Consider the following 20,489-nt stretch of genomic DNA (forward strand, 5'->3'; position numbering starts at 1 on the left):
AATGAAATCAAGGTTGGTGCCATAATATCCTGGATCCTAAATGTGAAGTTGATGGTGGTTTGTTGCTCTCCACGCTGAACGTGCACAGTGGAGAAAACAAGCAGTGATTTATGGTGGCAGGGATGGGATTTTTCAGGGGGTGTGGGAGGGTGTTCCCGGCTTGAACTGATAAACCTTATTTCAGCGGGTTTGATGGCGGGGTTCATTTTTTTTCTCCCCCTCGTCCTTTTTCATTTAGTGAAGCAATCCCCTTATCGTGCTCTCTCAGCATGTGGAGAGAGTGCTTATCTTCACGAGCCAGCAGAGTGAAGCCCGCTCCCTCAGGAATGATCCCCAGACAAAGACGACCCCCAGGGACACTGACTCCAAGCCTGTCTGCCTCTGGACAGCGGTAACCCAGCGCTGGCTGCAGCCACCGCCATTAATAACGGGCCTGCCACCCCCACAGACATCTCTCTTTCTCTGGCACTGCCTTCTACGGAGCAGTGGACCAACAAAGACAGACCTAATGGTGTTTTTCTAACTGTGCCAGGACAAAAGGCTGGCCTTCCTCGTATAAAGGCCTGGTAAATAGCAGCGTAATGGCGTGGTAATTGCCTCGGACTACACTCTGCGGCTGCGGTGAAAGGGACAGGAGAGATATTGTGGGAATTCACACAGGCTGTTTAAACCAGAAGCCGTTCCCTTTAGATTTGGGCATAGCCGCCGCGCTAACTGCGGCTGTAAAGGTCACACAGCTGTTATCTGACATCACAGGCAGCAGTTAATTGTGTCACCTGTGTGTTTCCTCCCCATCAGGGATTTATCGAGGCACCAATTATGCGGCCGTGAGAGTAATCAATGTCAGCCGAAGTTGAAACAGAACTGAGACAGAAGAGTGGGAAGAAATAAAGAACGTGCAGCGTTTGAGTCAATCTGACGGCCAGCAGAACACAAATACACACAGCTACTGCTTAGCATGTATTGCTTAAATATATCGCTGTCAATATATCTCTGTCCTTGTGGGACACCTGAGGTGACTACTTTTTTTTAACTTGCAGCATAATGCATGTAATATCACATACATACAATTTAACATGAAAAAATAAGATCATGCATTGAGAACGTATGATGAAGTTTCAGGAAATTATGAGTCCATATAAAAAATATTGATTTGAATGTATCTGGCTGATGTTCACTGAATTAATGCCCAGTGCTTTATGAGACCGTGCTGATGTCATTCCCAATCTCAGAGCACGCTTTGCCCATTAAGATGCTCCAGTCGAATCCACAAGTGGCCTCTGGGGGGGGGTCTTACTGTGCCTTCAACTCTGACCCTTTACGACCGGCAAATTACAACATAACAGGTATAATCTGTACCTGTGACTGCCAGTTTGATGAACGGCACACAGCATCCTACAGCCAGCGCTCCTGCAGACTCCTCAGCCTGCGGAGGAGGCCGGATTGGATGGAGCGAACCGGTGCATGGCCGAGTCTGCAGGTGCAGCCTCTTGGACGTGCAGGGGAACCCATGAATGGCCAATTCAGAAAAAAACGGCCCCCACCGGGCCTGTTCTCCACGGCCGGGGCTAATCCCAGCCCCTAATCGGATTATGTAAATTCCTACTCCACACAGAGACGTTTATGGAAGGCTGCGTCTTTGAAACAACACTTGAAGGGTGTAAAAAAAGAGAGAGAGAGAGAGAGAGAGGGAGAAAGAGAGACAGTGACAACTGGTTAAACTAACGGAGGTTGAAAGTGGGAGGCTAAAGGGAGGGAAGGAGGGAGGGAAGGAGGAGGGAAGTGAGGAGAGCGGAGCCTGCAGAGAGGTGAGTCGGGGCGCTCTCCCCCTGTTCCCCTGTAATTTATGTGTGGCCCCTTGGAATCGCTCAACAAGATTACCATAGTCATAACAAAACCCATATTGTCCGACTGTCAATCTGGATATCGTGTTTTTACCTTTTGTGGCCCAATCAGGCTGAATTCAATAGCGGGGCGGCCGGCTATATCAGGTGGGCCGTCCACGCCTAGTGTCGGGGACACAGAAAGGAACAAGTGTCCGCAGCGCTGTACGAGAAGGATCAGAGAGATGAACGTCTCAGTTTCACCTCAATGGGAATTTATTCGCCACTTCTAACAAATCAACGAATCATAAAAGCGGCACAAGTGGTCACTTGAAAGGCACGTCGGCCGCTCAGAAGCACAACACCAGCAAATTTCGGAGCGGCCGCGCCGGTGACAACGACCACTCTTTAGTAGTGATTTGTGCAAATTGTGGTTTTAAAAAAAAAAAAAAAAAGCCACCTGGATTGGTCCTAAATGATGGGGAGGGGGCGGGGTTTAAACGCCAACCTCCCACAATGTCACACGTCACACAAAGGGGTTCACACCGCTATAAAATGTAGGATGCGAGCACGCAGCAGTCTTATCCCCCTTCCTGCTCCCTCCCTCCCTCTGACACTCTCTCCTCCGCGCTCCCAGAAGAATCACCCCTCAGTGAGCATGGGAAGGCGGCACTGAGCGGACCCTCCGAGACCCCCGGGACACTCATGACCTGCAGGGACCTTTGCCACTAGGGATATTTCTCCATTTCTGCACAAAACACAGGTGAGAGTCGGGCACGCTGAGGCGTTTTTCATTCCCTCCCGAGGGACACACGGATTCATTTTAGTCGAGCAGTTGATTAATATGTCGATGGTGTGTGTTTTGGTACTGGATCTGCGGTCGATGGCAAAACGAGTCGCGGGATCATTGTCTCAGTCTTTATTCTGTGGTGAAAATGTAATGTTAATATAAAAATCACAAATCTCCGTGCAGATCTGCTCTTTATTTCTAGTGGCTTTATCAAACCAACAAAAATGATGTTTTTTTTGTATTTCATCTCACAGATTCCTCTAAATTCTACACACTGACCCGTTGAAACGGACACTCAATTGATTCTAATTTGATCTATTTCCTCGTCTGATCACTCCAGCCCCGCTCAGCACCATGACCAGGAAGGTGTTCACCAACACGAGGGAGCGCTGGCGCCAGCACAACGTCAACACGGCCTTCTCCGAGCTCCGCAAGCTCATCCCCACCCACCCGCCGGAGAAGAAGCTGAGCAAGAACGAGATCCTGCGCCTGGCCATGCGCTACATCAACTTCCTGGTGCAGCTGCTGGAGAGCCAGAGCGGCCAGCCGGCCACCCACTCCCCCGCCGCTCTGCTCACCCTCCTCCGAGGGAACATGGAGCGGCTCCAGTCGCCTGCGCACTCCTGGGCCCTGGCCAGCGACACCGAGGTGCCCTCGCCCGGCTCCAGCTGCGACAGCTCCGAGACCTGGTAGCCGGAGCGGACCGCGTCACAGCGTCGAACTTTCCCACGCGTCGGCTGGGTTTTCAGGGGGAGACCTTCCCTCACCCAGATTCACTTTTTGTCTCCCGCCTGCTGTTGCAAGAGACTGAGCTGACTTGTATTGCAGTGCAGGAGCTGCGACATCTCCGCCACGTTTGTGGAACGCAAAAACACGACGCAACGGCCTCAGCGTTTAAATTTGACCCGTTGGCGGGAAATGGCATGTATTTTTTAATGGATGTGTAGAAAAAATTGTGGATGTACAATGTTGAGGGATACTTTTCACCTTCATAGGGAGTCAACAGGACGGCCACTATCTCCAGGCTGCAGGTGTATTTGAACAATACAATAATGTATTTGAACGCCTTCCTTTTTTTGAATTGGGCATGCCGTTTCTCGCCGAGTGGATGCGTTCATTGTATTTGCCATATTATTTCTATGAACGCTACTGACGGACTTTTCCTGTTCCCTGTCAAAATCAGATCAAAAAGTGGTTGGTCTGAAGAATCCCTGCAATGTTTCACATCATCTAGTGGAAATCTTTCATACTTTCTGAAAGAAAAAAAAATAACATGCATGCCAAATGGCCAAAGATGAACTATAAACTGATTGTCAACTGTAAAAACTGCGCTTAATACCATTTACCTCTTTAAGTTATTTTGGTTTGCTTGTGAATATATGGTATGCTATTTATTTTAACTATTTATTTAATAAATGATTTGTGACTGAAAAAAACATCATCTTTGAATTGTTATTGCACAGTAATTACAGCTGCTTCTTATTGTAGCGACTGAATAATTTACTTGGTCTGATTTTAAAATTACATGAGTTTTATTTCTAAAATATGTAAAATATTGCACAAACGGCAGAACTGTTTTTAAATAAACTGCCATCACAGATTAAAAACACACTTTCATGAAATAATTAAAATTTTTACTCGGTTTCCTGTTTGCATAACTAAAGCTGCATCTAGAATTACACGACTTGAGTGTGGAAACAGGCTAAAAACTAAAAGGATGGCATGAGACTATTTCACTGTGAAGAAAAAAAAACAATCGATGTGAAGTTAAGAGTGGGGCTGCTTCCTCTTTGTCCGAGCTCAATAAGCCCAGAGACGTTTATCCCCGACTCCTGTGATGACCGCCAGAAAAACACAAAAAAGGTCTCCACTCTCCGTCCACTGACCAGAGGCCGGGGAGAAAGTGAAAGCTTAACTTGTGACCCGCAGGGGTCCAAGGTCACTCTGGAGTCAAACACTGACCAGCCCGGCAGCTGCGCTTTGCTCAAGACGGGGCGGCGGCTCTGTGGCTGCGAACGGGTTTAGACATCACAAAAATTAGACTTTTTTTTCAAAGGCTAGAATGAAGGGGCAAAATTTAAACGAATAAACAAAGGTGAGACGTGGACATTGCAGCCTGGTGTCCATAGTCCTGTTGGACTTAAATCAATTTAATTTGGAATGATTACAATTTATGCTCACAGTTTTAATTTTATTCATCCCTATACCTAAGTAAACAATAATAGTAAATGGACTACAAGCCTTGATTTGAGGTCCAATTTGAGGAATTTTGTTTGCACCCATTTGCCTTTAAAGGGAGGTCAGACATTTAAGGGCCTATTCAGCTTTTGTGACCAGAGAAAATGTGGCAAAAAAAGAAAAAAAAAACAAAACACAAAAAAGGTTACTACTAACTACAACTAACTGAGCTGAAGAGTAAACACTGACTCTGTTCTGGTGCGCCTGTTAAAAGTCTGCTGTGGTGTGTCAGAGGGCAGCTGGACACACTGATTGGAGGCCAGTGGGAACTGACAGGTGACTCTTTGTATTTCTCTGGAAAACACACACACCCATGCATACACACACGCACACTAAATAAACGGCCACTGTAAGGCAGTATCTACACATGAATTTAAGAGGTATTTAGCTCCTGTGCAATTTCACGGTGAACTGAACGTCATGCTGAACACCAAATACTCCAACGTCTTCGTTTTGAAATCCAGTTTGTATGGTTACGTGACGCTGGACGTTGCAAAGAGAGTTATTTGTATGAAACACTGTGGTACTATTTACAAAACACCATGTTCATTTGCATTATTTTATTTCAAATTCTTGCTGACTTTGCTGACCTTGCTTACAGAGTTTGGACAATCCCAGCATTAGCTCTATCCTCCTAGCAGGATTTAGTTTTTTGTTTTTTAAACCCCCCCAATAAAAAAAATAAAAAAAAATAATGACAAATCTGGAGGCCATATTTTCCTTCCAACAAGTATATCTGCCTGATTGACTATTCCCTCCTAAGTACGTGGCTAATCGTCCATTGAGAGCGCGTTTCCTTATCAGCGTCTCGCACACTGTCTGAATCTGTTATCACAATGGTCCAGATCAGTGCAGGCAGCCTCACGCTCTCCCGGCTGAGGCGCCTCTGAAAAAGAATTTCTAGAGTTGGGTGCCAACCCCGATAGGCCCTGAGCTCTTTATCCCTTTAAAGCCAATTCACACCCTGCATGTTTAAATATCTTGCTCAACCCCCCTGCCCTCCCACTCCCACCGCACGCTCCATCCCCTCTGCCCCGCCCCCCCCACCCTCCGCCTTTTCCTCTCTTCGCAGCAAGTCGGCACACGAGCGGCGCTCGGGGCCGGCGTGCAGCCCCGGGTTGGGTGGGTTACGGGTGCAGGTGCAGGCGGCTTGCAGGGAGAGAGGAGGGGAGCCCTCCATTGTTGCGCTGGACAGCGCCCTCTCTCCTCTGGAGCACCCTCTGATGGGGGAAGCCCACTGACGATCACGCATCCTAATCTGATTATGCAAATGTCTACTTCAAAAAGCAACACGCTGTAACCCTTGGCCCTGTGGTGGCGGCGGTGGACGGCAGGAGAGGAATCAGCAGGAATGTAGTGAGAAAAATGAGGAAAAATGGCTGAAGTCACTTGCAACATGCAACATTTTTTTATCTTTACATAGATACTGAAGACATGAAATATATGAGCAAGATATATGTAACTATGCAGCGAAGAAAAACACGTTCAGTAACTCTAAATATGCTTAAAACAGGCACGCTGGTTAGACGCCGTCAATTGTTGCGATGCAAAAGGAAACAAGCACACACACACACACACACATTCTGCACTACCTAGGAGGTCTTGACAACACAGTAGCCTCAGCACTTAAACAGCCTGAATGGCCCCTGACTCTCTCCTCAACAGGGCATTGAATTCGATATTCAAATGCTTATTGTTTTTCCAGACACCCCTGAAAACAACCTCAAAAGGAATCTGCATTGTTAATGAGTGTGTGTGTGTGTGTGTGTGTGTGTGTGTGTGTGCGTGTGTGTGTGTGTGTGTGCGTGCGCGCGTGTGCGTGTGTGTGTGTGTGTGTGTTGGGGGGAGGAATTGTGTTGCAAAAGAACCGCAACACAAGATTTAGACTCCGGAGGTGACATTTCCCCAAAGAACAACAGCCTGAAACGTCAGCAACGCTGACAGCACGTCTTCGCCAGTATTTACTCCCACGCTGACACACCAGCCACTTCCCCCGATTCAGCCGGTGTTTTTGTAAATTTCTCAATAGCTCCAGAGAAAGTGACACACGCACGCCGTCAGGCAGCAGGACTGATGTCCATTGTGGCGTGACAGCTTCAAACATAGAGGAAGTGCCTCCATGATGTCACAGCAACACATCACTAAAAACAATCGTGCCCCTTTTTTTTTTTAACATTATCCGCCTCGCCCGACCTCACCTTTTCTGGTTAGGGGAGAGTGATGTCACACCTTTTAACAGCTGCTCAGTTCATTTTCAACATGTCGCAGTGCAAACTTCTCTTGGAGATTAATAAAGTATTCATCAATTTATCTATCTATCTATCTATCTATCTATCTATCTAACTATCTATCTATCTATCTATCTATCTATCTATCTATCTAACTATCTATCTATCTATCTATCTATCTATCTATCCATCTAATTTCAAGTTTGTTCACGAAAACCTTTTATCCATTAGGATACATATATTTACATGGATTCATAATTGGCGGGCCTCATCTGGGAAGCAAGGAGCGATTCAGTTTTGTGGCCATCCTGTTCGGCAAAGAGATCGAGGTCACAATGACAAGTTAATGGTTACATTTTCTTGGCTTGAAATGCGGCGTCACTCCGGGATCTGGACAGTCAGCAGTGCAGCGAGCCTCCGCGCGTGACCTGCTGCAGCTCTCTGTCACACGGAGATCGGACGGAGGAAACATTTTGGAAAACGAAAGGCAGCCACTGGATCAACATGAAGTCCGCATTGAAAGCACTGCTGGACAGAGGACGCCGGGTGACTGCACTGGTTCTTCATTGGCACCTTCCTTTGTGCCTGCGACTCTGAGCAAACTGGCTGACTGGATTGAACTTTTATGAGGGAATTTGGAACTTTAAGTCATTGTTAATCAGGCGGACCTTTCCTGGCAAAAAAAAAAAAAAGAAGAAAAAGGAGGAGGGTTGCCGTCCACATGATAACTGCTTATGAAGCACAAGCAACAATGTGATAACAATTAGGGGAAAGCGTGACCGTTTGTTGCAGAACTACCACTCTCATGAGGAATGATTAGTCTGTTTTTTGCTTTTATTTTATTTCCAATAGTCCAATAGTTTAAGTCAAAGTTGGAAAAACTTGCTTCTCGCCGTTCAGTTGACGCAAGTGCCCCAAGCCAGTTCAACTAAAAATCGCTGACCTTTCATGCCTGTTCACACCTTGACACACAACTAGGCCCAAGCACATTTTCCTCCATTTCCGTAGTCAGATTTCTATCTAGAAAAGGGCTGAATTATGGTTTCTACTGCTGCCTATACTTTAGCTATCGTGTGTACATAAATGCCGAGCGGTTGGGTAGCTGAGATAACGTGCAATTCAGCGCAGAGTTCACAATGATAAGTTAATGATTATGTTTTTTTGCTGAAAGGACATGCCAAGTTAAATGCGTTGCTTTGCTTGACACACAGTCAAAATGAAGCCGCTGCGGCGACTCTCTGCGTGCGCCCTGCTGCTGCTTTTTGCTGCATGTCGATCGGACGGAGGGAACATTTTGGTGTGGTACACAGATGGCAGCCACTGGATCAACATGAAGCCCATATTGAATGCACTGGTGGACAGAGGACACGAAGTGACTGTGCTGGTTCCCAACGTGTCCATGTACATGAACGGCAGCGAGCCGTCACGCTTTCGCTACGAGCCCTTCACCGTTCCTGTCTCGAAGGAGGAAATGCAAGCAAGCCTGGGGGAGTTTCTTCATTTTTTCATGTATGAGATTGACGCTATGAATTACTTACAAATGTATGAGAAGGCCATTCGTCTCCAGATCCGTCAAATAAGGAACTTTTTGAAGCATTTAGACGGGGTTGTGAAATCGGACACAATTGAGAGGTTAAAGAAGGGGAAATATGACCTCGTCTTTGCGGATCCTGTTTACCCCGGCAGTGACTTAACAGCAGATATCCTGGGCATCCCTCTGGTCTTCTCTGTGTGCCTTCCTTGGGGGAATAAATGGGAAAGACACTGCGGTCAGCTCCCGGCTCCACCTTCCTTCGTACCTGCGACTATGAGCAAACTGACAGACAGGATGAACTTCTTTGAGAGAATGTGGAACTTCCTCTTCTATTCACTGCATGACGTTTTGCTGGAATTCACATATTGGCAAGAAATATCGAGATATTACTCGGAAATCAAAGGTGAGGAACGACAAACAACACCAACAATTGATTCTTGTGTTAACCACTTAATGCTTGTTCAGTCAAGCATGCACTGTAATCATCATGATGTAATAATTAATAATCTTGCTATGACAGGAACACCAACCGATGCCTGCAAGATGATGAGTCGAGCAGATCTTTGGTTGATGCGTAATTACTGGGATTTTGATTTCCCTCGTCCTTTCCTCCCTAATTTTATATTCCTTGGTGGTGTCCACTGCCAACCCGCCAAACCTTTACCGAAGGTATGTGCTGTTTTCAACATAATTCCATTTTTTTTTTTTTTTTATGAGACCAGCAATGTGCGCTATGCTCTGACAGCAGTGCTGAGAAATGCTCGGCTACAACTTTGTGTTCACACTGTTTTTTTCCTTGCAGGACATGGAAGAATTTGTGCAGAGTTCGGAAGATGATGGTATTGTGGTTTTCAGTCTGGGATCAATGATCAATAACATGACCAGAGAGAAGGGCAACACGATGGCCACAGCCCTGGCTCAGATTCCTCAAAAGGTAGGTCCCTTCGAGACAATCGCAAGGAAAAGGTTGCCCTTGGTTCACTTTTTAGTCTGTATCATCTGCTGTACAGCTTCTGTAAATATGCACATTAAAAAAAGAACTCTGCCAATACCAAACAGCTTAATTTACCATTGACTCTTGTTTGCTGCTTTGATGATTTGATGCTTGAACTCTGGAGAGAAAAAGGGACTTATTTGTAATTTTAAAAATATATATATTTCTTAAAGAAATGGGAGCCTCTGCAGCATGTGGTTGAACCTCACACAGCCATTGGCTAAACAAAACATTCCTCGACTAATCAGGTGCCAATCACGCAAGAATTGTAACAACAGCAACAAAAAGTTACCAAACACAAATGTCCTGTTTTGATACTATATTCACATTAAAAACCATATTGTGTGTGAGATGACTTAAATGACAATTCTTTATTGAACTATTGTTTCAGGTGTTATGGCGATACAAGGGAAAAAGACCAGAGACTTTGGGTCCCAACACCAGAATATATGAATGGCTTCCACAAAATGATCTTCTTGGTACATTCACATAGAATATATCTTAAAAATGACAACTCAGTAAATGTGTTTATGCAGTCCTTTAGATATCGATTTACTTTCTTGGAGGAAGTCAACTAAACCTAGCTTTTTTTCTTGGATTTCCATCAGGTCATTCCAAAACCAGAGCTTTCATCACTCATGCGGGCATTAATGGGATCACTGAGGCCATCTATCACGGAGTTCCAGTAGTCGGCATTCCCTTGTTTGGAGAGCAGGCAGACAACATGGTCCACATGGTGGCTCGGGGGGCTGGAACAACTCTAGACCTTAACACCATGACAGCTGAACACTTGAGAGATGCCATTAACACAGTCATCAGTGACCAATCGTAGGTTCAAATCTCTATTGCATTTAAGATGGACAGGCCATTTACATTTACACTATACTACTTGTAAAAAGCACAAGGGCAAAACTGAATGATAATTATTATTTTGAGTACAAAGTCCCAAGAGATAAGCCGTTAAAATATCTTTGACCCGTGCTATGGTATCAATTTATGGCAACTGCACATGTTAATTAGTTAGTGTAGATACTGCTATCCGGACACTGATAAGACATTAAGCCTTATTTGTTTCTTCTCAATCTCTTTGGCAGGTACAAGGAGAATGCCATGCGGCTGTCCCGTATCCACCACGACAGACCAATGAAGCCTCTGGATGAGGTAGTGTTCTGGCTAGAGTACGTAATAAGACACAAAGGCGCCAAACACCTGAGGGTCCAGTCCCACGAGCTCACCTGGTACCAGTATTACAGCCTGGACGTTCTTGCCTTCCTCCTCTCCATCGTTGCGCTCCTCACACTCCTCTTCGTCAAGTCCTGTCAGTTTTGCTTCAGGAGAAGCTGTGGTAGAACTGCAAATACAAAGGCCAAAGCTGAGTGACAGCATTAAGCTGTGCAAAATAAGTACATAGATGGTTTTGTGGAACTATTTAGTTTAATCAGCATGAATGATAATTGATCGTCTGTCTCGTTTTGTTGCAATTTTACACCTGTGTAATGAAAATGCAGTTGTAAATAGGACAACGACAGACTTGTGTGGACCAATGGGAAGACCAAAGATGGGGAAAAAAAATCAGCATTGCAGGGCATCATCAGTCCATCCATCCATTTTCAAGCCGTGAGCTCAGGGTCACGGGAACAGAACGTCATTGTAATAAAAGAGACCATGTCCCATTGTCATTTGCTTATTTCGTGCTCATTATGCTTTGAGCTTATGGTATGTTGATTATACCACCACCTTCTGACAGAACTAGTGTAGTTCAAGCACTTGGTCACATTCTTTCAAAAATTTACATTGACAGAACTACTTTGACGAAAACTAAGCTAATGCAAACAGTAATGTACACCCCCACCCCACCCTACCCTCCCTAGCAAATTGTCCATGCATAAATTACTTAGTATAAACACATTAGTGTTTGCAGGACACAAGGTTTAGGCTGCTTGCTCATAAATCAAGCATTCAACAAAGAGGAGATATGACTTGATGGATGACAAAATGACTCATATTAATCCTGGCAGAGACATGGATGTGTGTTTTGGAAATTAAATATTAACTAATAAGAAAAGAAACGATAGTCAAAACCACAAATATTTGCCTTCTATACTATTATTAAGACTCTCCGCAATGGCAGTGTCCAGATTGTTACAAGAAAACAAGGTGGTTCTGAATTGTGAGTTAATGGGTTTTAAATCACATAAGACATGGCGTGGGTTTAATATATTAATGTATTAATATATTAAATAACTAATCTCATCTGATCATCTTCTAATCTCATCAGATAGAGTTTCCCTGACCGGCAGCGTTCTCAACCTATAACAAACAGCAAGACTCAATCTATATCTGCTTCCCCACGGTCAAATGTTTTAGAAACGTAACTTACAATATCATCAACTATGCAGATGATACACAGTTCCACATTTGCATATTAAATCTTTCCCTCTCATCAACTCAAGAAACAACTCAAAGAAATCTTGCTTTCACCATTGACGCAGACCTTAACTTCCATCAGGCTACTCGTCACCCCATACAAAAACTAAATCAGGTGAATCAGTATTCAGTTATCATGGCCCCTAAAGTGAAATTCCCACCTTCAAAAACTCCCAAACTTTCAGTCCTTTTCTTTTTCGTCGTTTGCCAACTCATATTTTATGTTTTTTTTTATCTTTCTATTGTTCATTTGGTTGTGTGTGTTTATATTGTATTGTTTGTACATTGGTGTACATTGTATTTTATTTGACATATTAGATTTTTGTATGTAATTTTGTATGTAAGCACATTTCTTTGGCCGGAAATCTCCCATATAAAGTTTTTTTCTTCTTACTTTTCTTCTTCTTCTTTTCATCTAAGAAATAAGTTACAAAAAAAGAGATATGATAAGAGTTGTTTTTTTTGTTTTGTTTTTTAAGTCATCTTGTTATCAAACCACAACCACCATGGGGGAATCTTGGAGCTGCTACTTTCACCAAAGTGTATATGTAGGTGTCACCACATGATTAGTCAAAGCTGTTTAGAATATCAACCTTAGTGCTGAAAAAAAAAAAAAAAAACAAGCTGGCTTTATGGTTTATGGCTTTATGGTTCAAGCACAAGATGACTCAGCTCCTCTCTCCCCCAATCCATTTCTTGGGCAGAGTCACTCCACTAAGCAAATAGCACAGAGTTCACAGTGACTAGTTAATAATTATTTTTCTTACGTTCTTGAGGAGGAACAGCTCACACTCTCCCACAGTCAACATGAAGCTGCCGCAGCGTCTCTCGGCGTGCGTCCTGCTGCTTTTGTGTGTAACACTGAGATCAGACGGAGGAAAAATCCTGGTGTGGTACACGGAGGGCAGCCACTGGATCAACCTGAAGCCTGTGCTGGACACACTGGTGGACAGAGGACACCAGGTGACTGTATTGCTCCCCAATACGTCCCTGTACATGAGCAGCAGCGAGCCGTCCCGCTTTCACTACGAGCCCTTCAAGGTCTCTGTCTCAATGGAGGACATGAAAGCTACCATGGATGAGTTCCTTCATTTCACCATGTATGAGATGGATCACATGAGCTACTTGCAAATTTATGCAAAATTCATTCAAATCATGAGGCGCAATCTTGTGCAAACGTTGAAGTTTTTGGACGGGGTACTGAAAACAGACACCATCGAGAAGTTGAAGGAGGATAAATACGACCTCCTCTTTTCGGATCCAGTTTTCGCAGGCAGTGAACTAACGGCAGACATTCTGGGCATCCCTCTGGTTTTGTCCCTGCGCTTTTCCTTTGGCAATCACTGGGAGCGACACTGCGGCCAGCTTCCTGCTCCACCTTCCTATGTTCCTGCGACTATGAGCAAGCTGACAGACAAGATGAGCTTCTCTGAGAGAATTCAGAGCTTTCTTTTCTACGCACTGCATGATGTTCTGATAGAAAACGTATATTGGGCAGCAGCAGACAAATATTACTCTGAGATCAAAGGTAAGACACACAGCCACAAGGTGCCACCCATTTTTCATGACTAAAACATAGCATAGATGCAAACAATGCAGACACATAAAAGCTTGAAATCCTATTTAAAACACTAGTGTAATACTTGCATTGTCACAGATGGTTGTCATTAACAGAATTTATTATTTGTGACAGGAACGCCAACTAGTGGCTGTCAGTTGATGGGCAACGCAGACCTCTGGCTGATGCGAACCTACTGGGATTTTGATTTCCCCCATCCTTTACTCCCAAATTTTAAGTATGTCGGTGGGATCCACTGCAGACCTGCCAAACCTTTACCAAAGGTAAGGCTCCCGCCAACATCACTGGCTAATTCCATGTTAAGGTGCACCAACAAAGAACACAATGAGGACAATTATCCTTCAAAAAACATGTGCTTGTGATACTTCTACAGGAAATGGAGGAGTTTGCGCAGAGCTCTGGAGATGCCGGTATAGTGGTCTTTACTTTAGGATCAATGATTCAAAACATCACCAGAGAGAAGGCAAATATGATAGCCTCGGGCCTTGCTCAAATCCCACAGAAGGTCAGTGTGCTCAGTGTAAAACTGCTCATCGAGGAGTTAAATGTTTAAAGAGTTGTTTGCTCCCTGCAGGAAATCATGTGCTTTAAATTTGACAGATGTTGTCAATGAGTGTTTAGAAAAGCAGAAGAGCAGGGAGTCACTTGGTGCATGTGAAACCAATATTCGAACAGAACAGATTTACTGCAAAGTTATGAGTGCACAGGAAAAGGTGCTGATAATGTAATGAAATTGTAATCACCCCAAAAATGTCTTTCTTCTGGAAGTTGTGTGAAAAATGTTCTGACACTGCGGGACACCGATTGACACACAGCAACACCGATCTAGTAGAGGCCAGTGTTGAGAAGTTATATAACTTGGACATTGGAAAGCGTGCTCATTGTCTATTTGACAAAAAAAAAAGTTAAATTTAACAGGAAAAGAGTTCCCCTAAGAGTTCCATTACTTGCAGAATTTATTCCGACGATTCGGTACTAGAACTTTTTCAAGCAAATGTTTGTGCCAACACAGGAAGCCATCTTAAATAGGAGTGGTTGTATGGCACCATTTTGGCTATGTACTGTATCTGTCGTATTTACTTTTTTCTGACTGGGATCATTAGCCATTACCTTCTATTAGGACCTAATGTATCATGTATCATCTTTGTATTTATTATATATTATATATATATTCATTGCACTTTATATGTGTATATTAATTGTCCCCTTCTGGGTAACAATGTATTTCTTATGACAATATGAAGAACTCTTGGTCTAAAATTGCTTCAAACGTTGTTTTAGGTGCTGTGGAGATACAAGGGAGAAAAACCAGAGAGTTTGGGTGCCAACACCAGAATTTATGACTGGATCCCGCAGAATGATCTGATAGGTACCTTTTTGGAGATGTTAAGAAGTGACAGAAAACACCTCAAGTGTATCCATATCATTGTGAAAATCATTTTGGAAGTCCCTGACATACAGTCTATTGTAATTCTCTCAACCCACATAGATAAGTTATTTTTATGGACTGGTTAATGCTGATTAACATTAATTATTAATGAATGAATGAATGAATGAATTAATTAAACACATTGTTAACTTAAAAGTCATCACATTAAAGTGAATTTTTACTACCAATAGCCTGTTCTGTTTAAAGTTTCGTTTGCGCTCGCGTCTCAATGGACAAGCGGGAAAAAAAATCAGGCTAGTTGGAGTCCAGTCTAAATTTGTTGCATTCTTTTTTTTTTATGAAAATGTTTTCATAGTGCTATATATTTTCATTTTTCATTCAAATTTCTATGGTCCCCATCAGGTCATCCCAAGGCCAGAGCTTTCATCACCCATGGCGGCACAAATGGGATCTATGAGGCCATCTATCACGGAGTTCCCATGGTGGGCATCCCCATGTTTGCAGATCAACCAGACAATATGCTCCATATGAAGGCAAAGGGGGTCGCAACCACTGTGGACTTTAACTTTATGACAGCTGAGGACCTGAGGGATGCCGTCAACTTGGTCATCAATGACAAATCGTAGGTTTGGGTTTGTTTGTTTTTGAAAACAATTTAAAAAAAAATACAGACAGAGATTGGCGGAAAAATGTTTGAGTACATAACCAAACTACATTTCTCTCGCCTCCAATCAACACATTCACAGGTACAAGGAGAACGCTAAGCTGCTGTCTCGTATCCACCACGACAGACCAATGAGCCCTCTGGATGAGACAGTGTTCTGGCTAGAGTTCACCATGAGACACAAAGGGGCCAAACACCTGAGGGTCCAGTCCCACGAGCTCACCTGGTACCAGTATCACAGCCTGGATGTTTTTGCCTTCCTCCTCTCCGTCGTTGTGCTCCTCACACTGCTCTTCGTCAAGACCTGCAAGTTTTGCTTCAGGAGATGCTGTGGTAGAACTGCAAATAGAAAGGCAAAACCTGAGTGACCGGATTGTTGATGTATTTGACGAATACTGTACATGAAATGTAACCTAGGTGTTTAAAATAAGTTAATCCGTTTGTTTTTTGTTGTTATTTACATGAGGTTTGAGAAAATGTACTGTCCAGGTCCTCACACAAATAAACAATGAGCAATTTCGGTCTGATCTTGTTCCTCTTCCGCGTTAATGGACGTCCTCATGACAAAGAGATAACAGACTAAAAAAAATGATACACTATCTGATAGGATGGAGTTCAGATAACATCATCTTGTAGAATAAGCTTAATCATATTTGATGAAGTGGCTTCCATGTGCCACTATGTATTTCAAATTGACATCAGCAATATAGTATTAATGTTAGCCTTGAACAATGACTAATAAAATTATACAGCAGTGTCAGTACAAATGAACTAAGTGAGCCTTGAGGAGTTTACCCCTACCCACTGTTCATCTTTCCAACTGATAAACTATTTAAACCAACCATTTGTGACTTCAAATCCTGTTTTCATGAGCTGGTGTCAATGATAACATAGTGAATGAGTTTCAATTACTGTCTGCCAACTTTCACTTCCCTCTAGTGCTCAGGCGGGGTCACTGACTCACTTCAAGAACGAGCCATAAAGCGCAGAGTTCACAGCAATGAGGTAATGATCTATTTTTTTTGCTCCTTGAAAATCAGCAGCTCCAGTCCTGCGCTCTCCCATTCACACACAGTCAACATGAAGCTGCTGCAGCGTCTCTCAGCGTGCGTTCTGCTGCTACTGTGTGTAACATGGAGATCAGACGGAGGAAAAATCCTGGTGTGGTACACAGAAGGCAGCCACTGGATCAACATGAAGCCTGTACTGGACACACTGGTGGACAGAGGACACCAGGTGAGTGTATTGGTTCCCAATACGTCCCTGTACATGAACAGCAGTGAGCCGTCCCGCTTTCACTACGAGCCCTTCAAGGTCTCTGTCTCAATGGAGGAAATTCAAGCTTCCATGGATGACTTCCTTAACTTCTTCATGTATGAGATGGATCACATGAGCTACTTGCAAATCTATACCAGGTTCATGAAAATAATGGACGGCAACCTTGCGACCATATTGAAGTATTTGGACGGGGTACTGAAAACAGACACCATTGAGAAGTTGAAGAAGGATAAATACGACCTCCTCTTTTCGGATCCTCTTTACGTTGGCAGTGAACTAACAGCAGACATTCTGGGCATCCCTCTGGTTTTGTCCCTGCGCTTTTCCTTTGGCAATCACTGGGAGAGACACTGTGGTCAGCTTCCTGCTCCACCTTCCTATGTTCCTGCGACTATGAGCAAGCTGACTGATAGAATGAACTTCTTTGAGAGAGTGTCAAGCTTTCTTTTCTACGCAATGAATGACATTCTGCAAGAAACTAAAGGCTGGCCAGTGGTAGACAGACATTACTCTGAAATCAAAGGTGAGAAACCCTGGCAGAAACAACACTTTTTTTAAATTGACCCAATCAAAGTGCAACAAAAACCTAATTCACACTTGTTGACAAGATTTTATATCATATCATAATGTTTCTCACATTACTAGATGCCTACTATCGTAAAGACTGGAAATCTTTAAAGACTTTCACTGTAAAAAAAAAAATTAAAAAATCCTTTATTTTCATGTTATGACAGGAACACCAACTAGTGCCTGCAAGTTGATGGGTAACGCAGACTTCTGGCTGATGCGAACCTACTGGGATTTTGATTTCCCCCATCCTTTACTCCCAAACTTTAAGTACATCGGTGGGATCCACTGCAGACCTGCCAAACCTTTACCAAAGGTAGGGCTCTATCCAACAACACTGGTTTATCCCATGTTCAGGTGCACCAGCAAAGAACACAATGAAGATAATTATCCTTCAAAAAACAAGTGCTTGTAATATTTCTCCTGCAGGAAATGGAGGAGTTTGTGCAGAGCTCTGGAGACGACGGCATTGTGATCTTTACTTTAGGGTCAATGATTCCCAACCTCACCAGAGAGAAGGGAAATATGATAGCCTCTGCCCTCGCTCAGATTCCACAGAAGGTGAGGAGACAATCCATGCACCTACTTTTGCAAATGTTGTTCAAATAAGTAGTATGTGAACAAATATATTCATAAATACATGACAAAGGTGAACCATTAACCATTAACAACTTTAACTGTGTCCTCTGGCTGTTTCGAATCCACCAATTTGCTTAATGACTGACAGGTGCGTTAAATTTGCTTGACCACATTTCTGATGATGTTTACTGATTAGCAGATACAAGTTGAAAATGGCTTCTATCATTGTTCACAGGTGTTGTGGAGATACAAAGGAGAAAAACCAGAGACCCTCGGTGCCAACACCAGAATATTCAGCTGGATACCACAAAATGACCTGCTGGGTAAGAAAAATTATTTTTTTTTAAAATCAATTTAAAACAGTCTTCACAAATTAAAAAAAATACTTAGACATCATTTATTGGTGGTCAAACAAGTACTCAGGCATCCACTAAATAAAATCTTGCAACATGTCTTTTAGAAAGACAACAAGGCTGCCCACTAGTTCACTTCAAGCAATAGCATTACAACACACAAAAAGTTACAAGGTTGAGGGTTTTGTTGGCCAAGTTAAGGTATTGCACCTTTTTTAGACAGCCATGAAAGTAAACTCAAGAGCCCATTAAAATCAGTTTTGATAAAATATAGAAGTGACTGAACTCATTAGGGTTTGTTAAGTCAAACTATAACTACAGTATTGGATACCATTGTTTTCGAGTAAAATACAAAAAATGTCTCCAACAAAAAGTTAGATTCAAGTCTCTTTTATTGGTGAAAAACATCTTGAAATATCAGCTGTGCACAAATCCATAGAGCAATACAATCAACAATAAGATTTTTGTTGTTGCTGTTACCTGCTTAAGGTCATCCCAAGACCAGAGCTTTCATCACCCATGGCGGCACAAATGGGATCTATGAGGCCATCTATCACGCAGTTCCCATGGTGGGCATCCCCATGTTTGGAGATCAACCAGACAACATGGTCCATATGGAAGCAAAGGGGGTTGCAACCACTGTGGACTTTAACTTTATGACAGCTGAGGACATGAGGGATGCCGTCAACTTGGTCATCAATGACAAATCGTAGGTTTGGGTTTAAAACAAAAACAAAATATTTTTTTTGAAAACTTTTTTTTTTTTTTTTAAATACAGAGTTTGGAGGAAAAATGTTTGAGTACATAACCAAACTACATTTCTCTCGCCTCCAATCAACACATTCACAGGTACAAGGAGAACGCTAAGCTGCTGTCTCGTATCCACCACGACAGACCAATGAGCCCTCTGGATGAGACAGTGTTCTGGCTAGAGTTCACCATGAGACACAAAGGGGCCAAACACCTGAGGGTCCAGTCCCACGAGCTCACCTGGTACCAGTATCACAGCCTGGATGTTTTTGCCTTCCTCCTCTCCGTCGTTGTGCTCCTCACACTGCTCTTCGTCAAGACCTGCAAGTTTTGCTTCAGGAGATGCTGTGGTAGAACTGCAAATACAAAGGCAAAAGCTGAGTGACCGGTTCAACAGTTTATGCTTGTGTTTGACGAATACATGAAATGTAACCTGAGTGTGAAATTATGGTTCACAAAGAGCAAAGCTGAGTGACGGACTCAACCTATTCACCATTTAGATCAAGCAGTGCAAAAAGCTGCAGGTTTGAGCAAATGCATGTGAAGTTAGTCACCAGTGTAACAGGAATACTAATCAATTTATGTTATGCTGGCATTTACCCATTATCCAGGTACATGTTTTTCATGGAAACATTGTGAATTTGTTTTGCAGTTTGCATCAACAATCATCTCATTGCTCCTCTCCACCTCTGTGTGTCTATGGTAAACCTATAAAGCACTGGATTTTTTCCCCCCCATGTAAAATACATCATCACAAGCAGAAACAGTTGATTGGAGCTGTACATTTTATTGATTTATCCATCATAAGTGATCGTGTCACATTTTTTTCCTTTTTTTTATTACCACATTTACCTACTGAAATCACATTCAATGTTAAATGAAGGACTATTCAGCCAACCACTGCTCTGCCTCATGTGGGAGGAAGAGCTATGTTACCTGGAGTCCCATCTTAACAGATAGCGCATCATTTATTGCCATTTTCTTTTCTTTTTGATCTTTTGAGAAGCTTGTTTTTGCCTGGTACGAAAATCTTACACACCACTCCAATGTCAATTCAATAAAACCTTCTTTAACCACTGGAATTTAAGTTGGATGTTCTGTCTCTTCAGTGGTACTGTTGAGCTGCTTGAATAAATTTGCTCATGTCAAAGTTACCCAATTATATTTTCATACTTTCATTCAACTTGCAGTGGATGAAATTTGATTTGATGTTTTTGGGCAAAAGGGACATTTCTTGTTGAAACTGGGTAACGGAGTTACCTCATCTGTACAATAAAAATGTCTTCAAGTTGCCT

General features: G+C 43.1%; 4 protein-coding genes across 5 annotated transcripts; all 4 read left to right on the forward strand.

Moving 5' to 3' along the window:
• Positions 1-2,902: 2,902 nt before the first annotated feature.
• tal2 (T-cell acute lymphocytic leukemia 2) lies at positions 2,903-3,428 on the forward strand. Its single transcript, XM_076025776.1, has one exon. It carries the CDS (start codon positions 2,968-2,970, stop codon positions 3,304-3,306), a length of 339 nt encoding a protein of 112 aa, XP_075881891.1. The 5' UTR covers positions 2,903-2,967; the 3' UTR covers positions 3,307-3,428.
• A 3,960-nt stretch (positions 3,429-7,388) lies between these two features.
• On the forward strand, positions 7,389-11,284 carry LOC142887867 (UDP-glucuronosyltransferase 2C1-like). Of its 2 annotated transcripts, XM_076025773.1 has the most exons (7): positions 7,389-7,625; positions 8,291-9,016; positions 9,134-9,282; positions 9,416-9,547; positions 9,999-10,086; positions 10,216-10,435; positions 10,702-11,284. In XM_076025773.1, exons 2-7 carry the CDS (start codon positions 8,296-8,298, stop codon positions 10,985-10,987), a joined length of 1,596 nt encoding a protein of 531 aa, XP_075881888.1. In that variant the 5' UTR covers positions 7,389-7,625; positions 8,291-8,295; the 3' UTR covers positions 10,988-11,284. The 2 variants fall into 2 exon arrangements, with proteins under 2 accessions (XP_075881888.1, XP_075881889.1); XM_076025774.1 differs by lacking the exon at positions 7,389-7,625 and having other exon boundaries at positions 7,787-9,016.
• Positions 11,285-12,813: 1,529 nt separating this feature from the next.
• LOC142887866 (UDP-glucuronosyltransferase 2A2-like) lies at positions 12,814-16,194 on the forward strand. Its single transcript, XM_076025772.1, has 6 exons — positions 12,814-13,562; positions 13,728-13,876; positions 13,987-14,118; positions 14,895-14,982; positions 15,406-15,625; positions 15,750-16,194. The coding sequence occupies exons 1-6, from the start codon at positions 12,842-12,844 to the stop codon at positions 16,033-16,035; spliced, it is 1,596 nt and encodes a 531-aa protein (XP_075881887.1). The 5' UTR covers positions 12,814-12,841; the 3' UTR covers positions 16,036-16,194.
• Positions 16,195-16,699: 505 nt separating this feature from the next.
• LOC142887863 (UDP-glucuronosyltransferase 2A1-like) lies at positions 16,700-20,351 on the forward strand. The gene is made up of 6 exons (XM_076025770.1): positions 16,700-17,468; positions 17,680-17,828; positions 17,942-18,073; positions 18,327-18,414; positions 18,934-19,153; positions 19,294-20,351. The coding sequence occupies exons 1-6, from the start codon at positions 16,748-16,750 to the stop codon at positions 19,577-19,579; spliced, it is 1,596 nt and encodes a 531-aa protein (XP_075881885.1). The 5' UTR covers positions 16,700-16,747; the 3' UTR covers positions 19,580-20,351.
• Positions 20,352-20,489: the final 138 nt, after the last annotated feature.

Source organism: Nelusetta ayraudi, unplaced genomic scaffold (genome assembly GCF_046127955.1).
Source record: "Nelusetta ayraudi isolate G7.1 ecotype Tasmania unplaced genomic scaffold, CSIRO-AGI_Nayr_v1 ptg000018l, whole genome shotgun sequence".
NCBI classification, from domain to species: domain Eukaryota; kingdom Metazoa; phylum Chordata; class Actinopteri; order Tetraodontiformes; family Monacanthidae; genus Nelusetta; species Nelusetta ayraudi.